This window comes from Berghia stephanieae, chromosome 13 (assembly GCF_034508935.2).
Source record: "Berghia stephanieae isolate SIO BIC M18660-M18661 chromosome 13, UCSD_Bste_1.3, whole genome shotgun sequence".
Classification (NCBI taxonomy): Eukaryota; Metazoa; Mollusca; class Gastropoda; order Nudibranchia; family Aeolidiidae; genus Berghia; species Berghia stephanieae.
The window spans coordinates 31,264,230-31,275,553 of NC_088372.1; the positions used below are offsets into that span (position 1 = coordinate 31,264,230).

Genomic DNA, 11,324 nt, shown 5'->3' on the forward strand with positions numbered 1-11,324 from the left:
TCCAAAAACCGCTTAACGTGCCTTTTGTTTTTGCCTGATGATGCCTTAGGTTTGGGAATTCCCGTTCAACGTTCCTTCCTATAATAGAACCATCCATGAAAATTTTTTGCCAGTGCATGCACTTCAGTGCTTTCCCTTTAAAATAGTATGGCATTTTAGTTTTTATTACAAAACATTTGGATTCTGTTTGCAAGAGACGAAACCCACATCCAATTGATCTGTATTACTAACTCTCTTTTGCATCACTTGGATTGCCTCAACATCTGTCTTATATTATGCAGTTGAAAGGGGGATATTTGTCCTTCAGAAAATGCACTGGATTTTACAATTCCTTCGTTTTTGAGAGATTGAATGACCTTTTTTTTTCTTTTCCGATTCTCTTTTAAAGTGATTTCAATCAACGTCACTGTATTCAGTTAACGGTGGGAGGTATTACGTGGGTTGACAAGTGTGTTAAACTTGTTTCAACATATTTCCTCATAACTATGCCAAACCGTTTTGCAATCTACAAAAAAAATTTTTTTTTTAAATCCATCCAGTGGGATTGATATTTAAAATCAAAGGAAAATTTTATTTTTTTAAAATTTTTGTCGTGAACTTTATCAACACGATCATAACTCTAAAACATTTGATGGTCAAAATTTCTTTTTCGTTAATTTTCTCCAACGACTCTCAAGACACCTACAAAATTGACTATACCATTAATTCCTGTTGATCTCTCTTACTTTTTTAAGAGAGTTACATATCTCAATTCGTACATTAAAAAAAAATATTAAAAAATAGCTACATTAAATTTCCCCTTTTAACTCTTACAATTGTAAAAACACAAAAACTAGTCATGCCAAAATTGAGTTCAAAAGAGATAAATATGTGGTAAAAACAGCTAACATAACAACTCAGTACCTTGTGTTGTTTCTGCTTCTGTTTCTTCTGCAGTTGTTTCTTCCGCTGTGGTCGTGTCTGCAGCTGTCGTCTCATTGGCCGTCGTCTCATCTGCCGCTGTGGTGGTTGGGTCTTGTGTTTCATCAGCTGTCTGGTCTGCTGTTTGGTCTGCTGTTTGGTCTGCTGTTTGATCTGCTGTTTCGTCTTGTGTCGTGTCTGCTGTGACATCTTGTGTTGTGTCTGATGATGAATGTTTTATGGTCAAAAGCCAACATGTATCAACGAGTACAAACTTATGATGAAATTTCCAATGGAGTGCTATTTGTTTTCCAAATGTCTAAAACACTGTACAGGGATGATTTCAGCTCTATTAAATTCAATCAGTAAACTAATTTTAGAAAAAAAAAAATATGGTTGCTGATGTTTGCAACAGATCTGGAACTGGATGATGATGATGATGATGATGATGATGATGATGATGATTATGATGAAGGTGATGATGATGATGATGATGACGACGATGATGATGATGATGATGATGACGACCATGATGATGATGAGTATGATGAAGGTGATGATGATGATGATGATGATGATAATGATGACGATGATGATTATGATGAAGGTGATGATGATGATGATGATGATGATGATGATGATGATGATGATGATGATGATGATGATGATAATGATGATGAAGATGAATGTGATGATAGTGATGGCCGCAAGGATGTATTTTTTGGTTACATTTTGGAACAGAGCATCAAACAACAAATTGCTAAGATATCAAAAGTTGCAATATAATTGTGTATTTGATAAGTCAGTAAAATTATATTTGTCAAATTTGTATACACCATAAATAAGGATGAAATTTGTAGATTGCCATAAATTAATGTAAAAATAGAAGAAAAAAACAAAAACAAAAACAAAAAAACAAAACAAAATAAACCACACACACAATAACGCACACACAAAAAACAACAATAAGAAAACAACAACAACAAAAAACAACCCAAAACCCTCAAAACAATCAAAAACAAAAAGAAAAGAAAATTATGAAAAGAATAATCAACCATAATTTATCTTGCTGTATATATAAATCCTAAACAGAGCGAGCTTAATTTGCAAAATGCGAATGAGTGCAATAGGGGAAAAAATCTTGGTACCCGAGAAAAATGTTATTTAATAGGAAAAAGTTGAAATGACTCGATCCCTACCTGCTGCCGTTGTATCTGCCGTTGTCTCACCTGAAATTCGGTTGTTGCATGAAAAAAAGAAAAAGGAAATCTCGTTAACATTTGTTGAAATTTGAGGTGTCCTTCCAATTAGAATGGATGATATACACACACACACACACACACACACACACACACATATATATATATGAGTTGATGAGTACATAGTCTTGTTGTTTTTAAGAGTGCTATTAATTTCTAGATTACATTATATGATACAATAAGTTGAAAAAACCCCATTAATATTGTTAGTCAATACGGCCGTTTCAATGCTCATGCATTTCATCAGACAAAATGCAAGAACATCAAAACAACAGTATTGACTATTATATATATATATATATATATATATATATATATATATATATATATATATATATATATATATATATATATATATATATATATATATATTATATTTTATCTCTCTCTCTCTCTCTCTCTCTCTCTCTCTCTCTCTCTCTCTCTCTCTCTCTCATATATATATATATATAATATATATTATATATATATGAAATGAAATTATGAAATGATTGATTCAATCATGAGAGACACAATACAAAAATATTTGACACAGCTTCAAACATCAACCAACCTATACATTTCTTGTGGATTGGAAATTCAAAATATCAAAAATGTTTATCTATTTTATCAATCAATGTAAAATGTAATACATACAATCTTTTTAAAATGAATTCATTCAATACACATAAATTTTCGGACGTTCTGTATCACTGGGCAAGGTTCTAATCAAGCCATCAGTTTTCCATGTACCCCCCCCCCCCCCCCAAAAAAAAAAATCTCTCTATTTTCTTTTTTTTTTGGGGGGGGGGGGGAAGGGGGGGGGTGCTTTTTTATTTTGTTTTTTATTTCTTTCTCTTTTTTTTTCTTCAAATTTTCTAAATACTAAAATGACACATGTTTCAAATAGAATTGATTTCAAAGCTAAGTGATTTTCTAGTAATATTTTGGTGAATTAAAAATAATCTAGGGCATGCGAGACAATACGTATTTCATGAATGCTAGCTATCCATTTTAATGCTTTTAGAGAGGAAGAAAAAGAAAATGGATATCGAATTCAACTGGGAGCAAAATGAAAAACAAAAGAAAACAAAATTGAAATTTAAATACATCTCAACATATGATAAATTGATAGTTGACAAGACATGTGTTAAATTGACTTCACTGAATAATAACGGCTGCAATCAAGAAACCTTTGAGAGCACATAAAACACTTTTTGTAACTTTTTTTTTCTAATTTGGATATTCTATACATGTGATCAGTATCGCGTTTAAAACAAGTGAAGGTGACTTAAAGAGAAAAGAAACCAAACATATCTATTTTTTTCATTAGAAATATAAAATGGAAAAACAATTTTTTTTTTTTTGTATCACAAAACACAATGAAACATCTGGAATAAAATTTGCATGAATTGAAGATGATGGTGAAAGCGGAGAAAATATACGGTCTGAAATTGATGCTTGGGCACTTTAAAATATGACATTACCTTCCCACAATCTGATCAATGCAAAAAAACAACAAATAAATAAACAAATAAAAACTATCAAACTGTTATCAATCTGATTTTAGAATTGGAAATGTTGAGCAAAAATTGAAAAAAAAAACCCCAAAAACTCAAAGATTTTCTGAAACTGAAAATAATATGAATAATTCATTCAAAAGGCCTCACATTTCAATCATTTTACATTTGTAACTTTATTCTAATGAAAAGAAACAAAATAAATGACTAAGTTCAATGATAAACGACCCATCGTTTTGAATTAGCCAATTGTAAGTGGTGATCATTAGTCCTCCTACAGAGACAAATAAAAGAAGATTTGAATCAAAATATATTAAGATTTATGTCCAATCAAATATAACCTAATACTAAACATAATACTAAAAATGAAAAAAAAAGTGTTTTGGCGATAATTTATAAGATAGTATAAGAGAAGGAGACTTTAAAAAGTCCAGTTATATCGACAAATGATCAAAGGTAAGTAAATCGTCAAACTGGGGAAAAAATATATCTGAAAAAAAAAATGGGATACGGCTGGCCTTCACAAACTGATAATCGTGAATCAGATTATTGTGTTGTAAACTGTTTTCATTTTCTTCAAGGGACCTTCATTGAATGTATATGGTGATTTATAACCGCAGAGCACTAAACTTGGAGAATCAATTCAATACTAACAAAAAGTGACCACAGTTTTACCTGTTATAATTACCACATTGACATCAAACAAGAGCACATTTACTAAATTGTCTATGAATTATAAAACGTCACTGCATTGAAAGTAAATTCAATGTGTTAACAATAGTCCACTGCACACAGTGTGGATAAAGGGGCAATAATTCTATTGTCAAATTTAAAAGCACTATATAATCATAAAATCAACAAAGATTAAGATACAGTGCATACTGATAAAGATGGGATCTTCAATGCATTGTATTTATAAAGAAGACGAATTGTGAGTCACTTATTAAGGTGACTTCCAAATAGCTTAGAGAAATTACAATGATACAAACAGGAATTCAAACAGAACATTGATTTCAGCAATGATGTGAAGCCTACATTTCAAAATCCTTCACTAGAAAACAAGCAAGCAATTGTTTGTTGTACATTTTAGATATGAAAGTATCAAGGGTTGCTGTGCAAAGACCTAAAATTAGATGTGCAGATCTTTAGATGACTTGGCCTCACTCTCCTGTTATTCTTCAACTTATGATCCCAAAGCTAATTTATCAATACTACCAATCAGATTGACTTTTATCAGCAAGCTCCTTCATCAGCCAATATCCAAATTCAGCCGGATAACCATTTTTCATTCTGAATGGACATATAACTAGATAGGATGTATTGTCACTTATTCTGTTCCTCAAACGCTTCCAGACTTTCATTACTAAAAAATACTCAGGACAATTCATACGTAAACATTATTTGTAAAGGTAAAATTTGTGTCTACTAGTGACCAAAACACTCAGATCACACCACTCATAAAAGCAATAAGCCACAATGATCGTGTGTGTTGGTGGGTCTTTAAAATTATCATTTAATCGGACATCTGACATCAAAGGGCTGAAAAAGGCAGCAAAGGCATTCCTTTAATATCAAAGTAATAGATTTCGAAACCATTCTATATCCATTACACTGACCTACCAATCAGTTAAAAGAGATATAAATCGTAAATATGAGGGGATGAGAGTGGCCGTGGCAATACATGGTAACAGAGGGTTTTCACTGCAAATTCTTGTGAGCATGGGAATAAATACATTATAAATATAAAGAGCAACGCTTTACCTTCTTTATCTTTGTATTCTGGTGCTGTCTCTGCTACTGGAGATGTTCTCTCAATCTTAAGGGCTGAATGTGATATTGAGAGAAAATTGTGTACTGCTAAATGTCATTCTCAAAATACATGAATGAGACTTTTTCTGATCTTTCACGATTACTGTGATTTTTTAAATTATAAACCTTTAAAGCTCACGATAGACTAGGTAAAAGAGCAAACATTTTTTTATAACATTAAATATTACTAGTTGAAATCATACATAATGATTCATTTATCGGGGCAAATACAATACAAAATATAAGTAAAAGACACATCACATTTGACTGCTGTTTAACTCACTCAACCCTAACACCGACTATATCCGTAGTTTACCCGAGGTTACTTTTACCCCATGCCTATTTATTACATTTTTATGAGACAAATTATAGGCGTGGTATCAAAGCTATTGTTTTTAGTTTTTACATGTTCATGTAGTTGAATAAAACTATCTATACGCATGCTCATTTTTAATACATTTTTTTTCCAATTTTGCAAAGTAGCAAAAAACTCTAGGATTGAGTGAGTTAATTCAAATCGTTTTTTGTCCAACTAAATAAGGTAATCACCGGTCAATGTCTCGTTTACCAATTTTTAAAAATCTCCCATAGCCAAAGAAAGTCTCTTGTGTATTTTTATTGTGTGGTGTTTTCTGTATTGTCCATTTGTTTATACGGTCTTGTCTGTTTGCATTTTACTACTCATTATAGACATTAAATTGTAGGTTAAAATTGAAATTGTAACATTAAGATAACCATAATAGCTTCCGGCAACATATGAAACTAAAACGAAAAACTAAAATTTGTAACAATAATAAAATCCATGATTTGGGTTTTTGCCAAAGTCAACATCAAAATCAAAATAAACCAAGAATTGAAGAAAACACTGTAAAAATCCTACCTCTCAATTCACTTATCTGCATAGTGGGAAAAGAACATTCAAACTGCTTTATTGATTTGTGAAAATAACTTTTTCACATCGCATTTGGCCTTTACGTAACAATAAATTGATTAGACTTGAGAACAAAAATATGGATACACGATCCTTTTGTCAAATGTTAATAAGTCTAGTAATTCATTAGGCAGAGTGCCTGCTTGTCATACAAATGACCTGGTTCGATTATAAGACGTGTCAGGTTATTCAGATGGTAAAAGGCCAAGAACTCTGGTACCTTACAGACACCAAAATTATTTTCAAATTGCCACTTCAAATACTTATAATTTGTATACTCATTTTTACAGTCATCAATATTTTGTTGGCCTTTAAAAAAAATAAAGTCAAACGATACTTTTAATTAATCATTCTGCTTTGGAAGTTTTAGGCAATTATAACAAGGATCCTCTCCATTCACCCCAATCTCACCTTCTGAAGCTTCTTCTAATTCGGGTTCTTGTCCTGTTGAGAATATAGATGAAAGTAAGATAATGAAAAACAAGTTTGTTTGTTTTTTTTTGTTTTAAAAAAAAAAGAGAAATGCCTCTGCAGTCTCAAATAAATCAGAAGTGAAAGGAATGAAATAAAATGGTCTTCTCAATTTAATTTACATTCATATTTTTAAAATACTTCAAAGCAACCCTTTTTTTTCATGTGGAAATAAGTTACAAAAAAAAACATAATAATAGATAGCCTTCAACTGTTTGTCTCCATCTTTTTTTTCCATGAAATGTTAATTATTAAAATAAATCTCAAAGGGATTTTTAAATGTCCTCCAAACTATATCTTTTCCAAAAAATCACGAAATAATAAATATATGTTACGAATCATGAATGAACATTTTGCGATCTTACAATTTTAATAAAAATCAAAATCTTTCTGAAGTATATTTCCAGCTCATAATCTTTTCTAGTAAGACAGATTTCTTTCTTTATTCTTTTTTTTTTAATTTGAAGCACTCAATTCTTTTTTTGTTCGATTCTTTTACCATCTCTAATGTCTTCTTTATAAAAACTAATAGACTTAGACTGAGTATAAGCACCATAGGCTAATACTTACCTTTAATTGTACCATCGTCGTTGAATTCTAGATCACCAAAAACGGCTTTAATCGCCTCATGGGCTTGAGCCTTGTTAGAACTGCCGTGGACTGCATTATTAATAATGTCCTCACCAAACTGGGCACGAATTCTGGTAGAATATTTAGACACAACATAGAGATCAACTTTGCTAGCATGATGTTTATTTTCCACATGGATAAAGTTAAAAGAATTTAAAATGTTTCCTGAAATAAATTTTGGAGATAAAAGTGATAGTAACAGTAATAATGATACAAATGACGATAATAATAATAATGATGATAATTATTATTAATAATAATAATAATAATAATAATAATAATAATAATAATAATAATAATAATAATAATAATAATAATAATAATAATAATAATAATAATAATGATAATAATAAAAAAATTTCCTTTATTCATCCGAAAGGGGAAATTTGTCTTCAGGGCCTACTCTCAGGTGTCAGCCGCAGTGCCGTGCTGCAAAGTGAGCTAGGCATGGTGAGGTGACTGGCTCAAGGCCACACAACAATACAGCAACTTGTCGAAATAGGTACTTATTGGGTATGGCAAAAAGACTATAACACTGAGCCATGCTACCCTACAAATCTATATTTTCTCTAATGCCATCATTGTTTAGTCTCACCAAGCACTTTTACTTTAATTATTACAATACAGTGCATTAAAATGTAATTGATCACGGGTCCTTCTGATAAATTTTACTCGATAAATATACAATTCTAGATGACTAACAAATTTTTCATTAACAAAAAAACATATTTCTTCGTGGCTTTGCACAAACTAATTCAGAAAAAATGTTTATTTCAATACACGCTGCCTTACAATACAGTGCTTTTAAAAGTAATAGATCACGGGTCCTTCTGATTAATTTTACTTGATAAATATACAACTCTAGATGATAAACAAATTTTTCATTAACAAAAAAACATATTTCTTCGTAGATTTGCACAAACTAAAAAATGTATTTCAATAGACGCGGCCTTACGATGTGGGGTTATTTGTCTTAGCCTCCTCTGGGTTAGTGTCACCAATGGCATTTCTCCAACCATCAACAGCATCCTCTCTTGTCAACACCATAAACATTGTAGGACCACTGCAACGGAGAAATATATATGCAGTATGGTAAATAACATATAGTCAGGAATCACTCTTATCTTTAATGTGCAAGTCTGTTTTTTTTTTGTGGGGAGGCGGGGGGTATATTAAAAAAAAATATTTTAATTAAAACCACAAAACCGTTTTTTTTGGGGTTTTTTTTAATGTCTAAAAATAGGCAACGATTTGCTTTGTTAAAACATTCTTTTCTAGAATAGATAACGGTAATACCATCATTCTTACATTCTAACCATAAATCGAAGAACCAAAAGACGGTTTTTATAACCAAAAATTAGGAGCTATTGATTTTTAAAATCCGACAATTCTTACCTGGCAGAAACTCATTGACAATAATTTTTTTTTTAATTAAAAAAATTGAGCTTTATATAGCGCAAAATCCACTTAATGTGCTCAATGCGCTTTACAAAGGGTCCCTGGTCAACAGCAACATTTAACATGCAGGATGGAGATGATGCCTGTTAGGCGATATTACAATTTTTCTGACAAAGACAACGCTGTTAACGGCCAGGTACTCATTTTACACCTGAGTACGATGAGAGAATGTGAGTAAAGAGCCTTTTCCAAGGACTCAACTATGTTCGAGAGTGAGGCTCGAACCCAGGACCTTCCGATCCGATAGCGAGTGTCATACCACTAGACCACATAGCCGCACACAATAATTGTGCCATTACACACAGAGAATGCTGTGTCCAATGTGAATCAACTACACACTCTCTCTCTCTCTCTCTCTCTCTCTCTCTCTCTCTCTCTCTCTCTCTCTCTCTCTCTCTCTCTCCTCTCTCTTCTTTCTCTCTCTCTCTCTCTCTCTCTCTCTCTCTCTCTCTCTCTCTCTCTCTCTCTCTCTCTCTCACACACACACACACAAACACACAAAATCATTTAAGTCTACTGAGATGTACAAATTTGTTTCTAAATGTGACAAAGAGTACAGGTAATGGACTAATTTCCTATTAAGATATATGCAAGCAAATATCATTGTTTATCTGTATTATATGCAATTGACATAGGGAAAAGTTCTGACATAGTGCCATACACAAACGACCACAACATTTTTTGCAATCTAAATGAAAGTAAAATAAATAAATATTAGAAAGGTTGAGGGATATGATTATCTGGTTATCATATAATGACTTTAAAAGAATAAAAAAGTAATAAACATTGCATAGTGGCTAATTCACTTGCTCTCTAATCTGGAAGACAAGATTGGTTCCCTAGCAACGTCAACCAGCTCATCTAGCAGTATTTGAGCTTAGAATATTTTTTCAAAAATTAAGCTTTTATATAGCGCAATATCCACTAAACATGCTAAAATGCTTTACAAGGGGTCTCTGGCTAAAAGCAACATTTAATATTTAGGGCGAGACATGACGCCTGTTAGGCGATATTACAATTTTCTCGGACAGAGACAATGATGTTAATGGCCAGGTACTCATTTTACACCTGAGTAAGGTGAGAGAATGTGAGTAAAGAGCCTTCTCCAAGGACTCAACTATGCGCTGAGCGAGCCTCGAACCCAGGACCTTCCGATCCGAAAGCGAGTGTCATACCACAAGACCACATAGCCGCATATGGGTGGTTGGGTCTTGTCAGGTCTGGCAAAAGTAAAGGTAATGAAGGAAAGGAACTGGTCATCCTACCACATTATATTCTCAACTCAAGACATAACCCAGCTTACCTAATGTCTGTTCAGACATGGGGTTTACTTCACTCACTGAAACAATGTGCGTTATCTCTAGGAATACTGACATGTAGTTCATCTTACATTTGACGAAAGCAACGACTTTAAATCTTACCTGGTCATGGATTGTACAAGGTCTTCATAATACTCTTTGTCTGCCTGTTGTGGATACAAAATTTCTGCTATATCTTGTGTGATTGTGGTTTCTTTACGGGCTGCTATCCTGAAGCCCGCTTCATGGATTTTGTCAATGATTGCATCTGAAAAGAAGGAGATGATGATGGATTTATGAGTATTGTGTCCAAATTGATTCAGATGCATAAAAATAAAATTTGTGACCCACCATCTCATTGTGGTATGACGTCGAGGAGATCAAATAACTTATTTATTGCAAGTCTGATAACCAAAATTGTTATGGGCTCCTTTTATCATGGAAATATTCTCAAACCAACGCAAAATGCGGTCCATTGCAACCCTATTACTATTAGATGAAGCCCATAACTGAGTGGGTATATCCGTAGCCATCGTTAAGTTATAGCCTGACACTGAAACCCAAAAAGACTGGCATTTTGACATCATTATTTGTTTTTTGCACCACCTAGTGAGTTGTCGTCAGTAGTGCTCATGGAAACCCAGTGGTCCCATTGGTTGAACTATTGAATACAACTCATGATTTGTTTTCTTTTGTGGCCAAAGACTGGCATTTTGACGTCATTTTTTGGTCAGTGTCAGACTATAAGTTAACAATGGCTACAGTATATCAGACAGCTATATACACTTTCGCTACACCCTAACATGGCATTGATTTGAAACAATTGGTCACCTAATAATACTACTAATAATAACAATAATAACAATAATAATAATAATAATAATAATAATAATAATAATAATAATAATAATAATAGTCATACTACTACTACTACTACTACTACTACTACTACTACTACTACTACTACTACTACTACTACTACTACTACTACTACTACTGATATAATAATAATAATAATAATAATAAAAGAAGAAGAAGAAGAAGAAGAAGAAGAAGAAGAAGAAGAAGA

General features: G+C 32.3%; 1 protein-coding gene across 6 annotated transcripts in view; it reads right to left on the minus strand.

The window, feature by feature from the left end:
• The window catches only part of LOC144959345 (thioredoxin domain-containing protein 6-like), a 43,631-nt gene that overhangs the window by 11,343 nt on the left and 20,964 nt on the right, over nucleotides 1–11,324 (minus strand). For all 6 annotated transcript variants that reach the window (XM_078891916.1, XM_078891913.1, XM_078891914.1 and 3 more), the window contains 7 exons: nucleotides 10,379–10,523; nucleotides 8,455–8,562; nucleotides 7,440–7,570; nucleotides 6,810–6,842; nucleotides 5,420–5,482; nucleotides 2,100–2,129; nucleotides 904–1,122 (listed from right to left, as the gene is read on the minus strand). In XM_078891916.1, coding sequence (XP_078748042.1) covers nucleotides 904–1,122; nucleotides 2,100–2,129; nucleotides 5,420–5,482; nucleotides 6,810–6,842; nucleotides 7,440–7,570; nucleotides 8,455–8,562; nucleotides 10,379–10,523 — 729 coding nt within the window. The remainder of the gene's footprint in view (nucleotides 1–903; nucleotides 1,123–2,099; nucleotides 2,130–5,419; nucleotides 5,483–6,809; nucleotides 6,843–7,439; nucleotides 7,571–8,454; nucleotides 8,563–10,378; nucleotides 10,524–11,324) is intronic.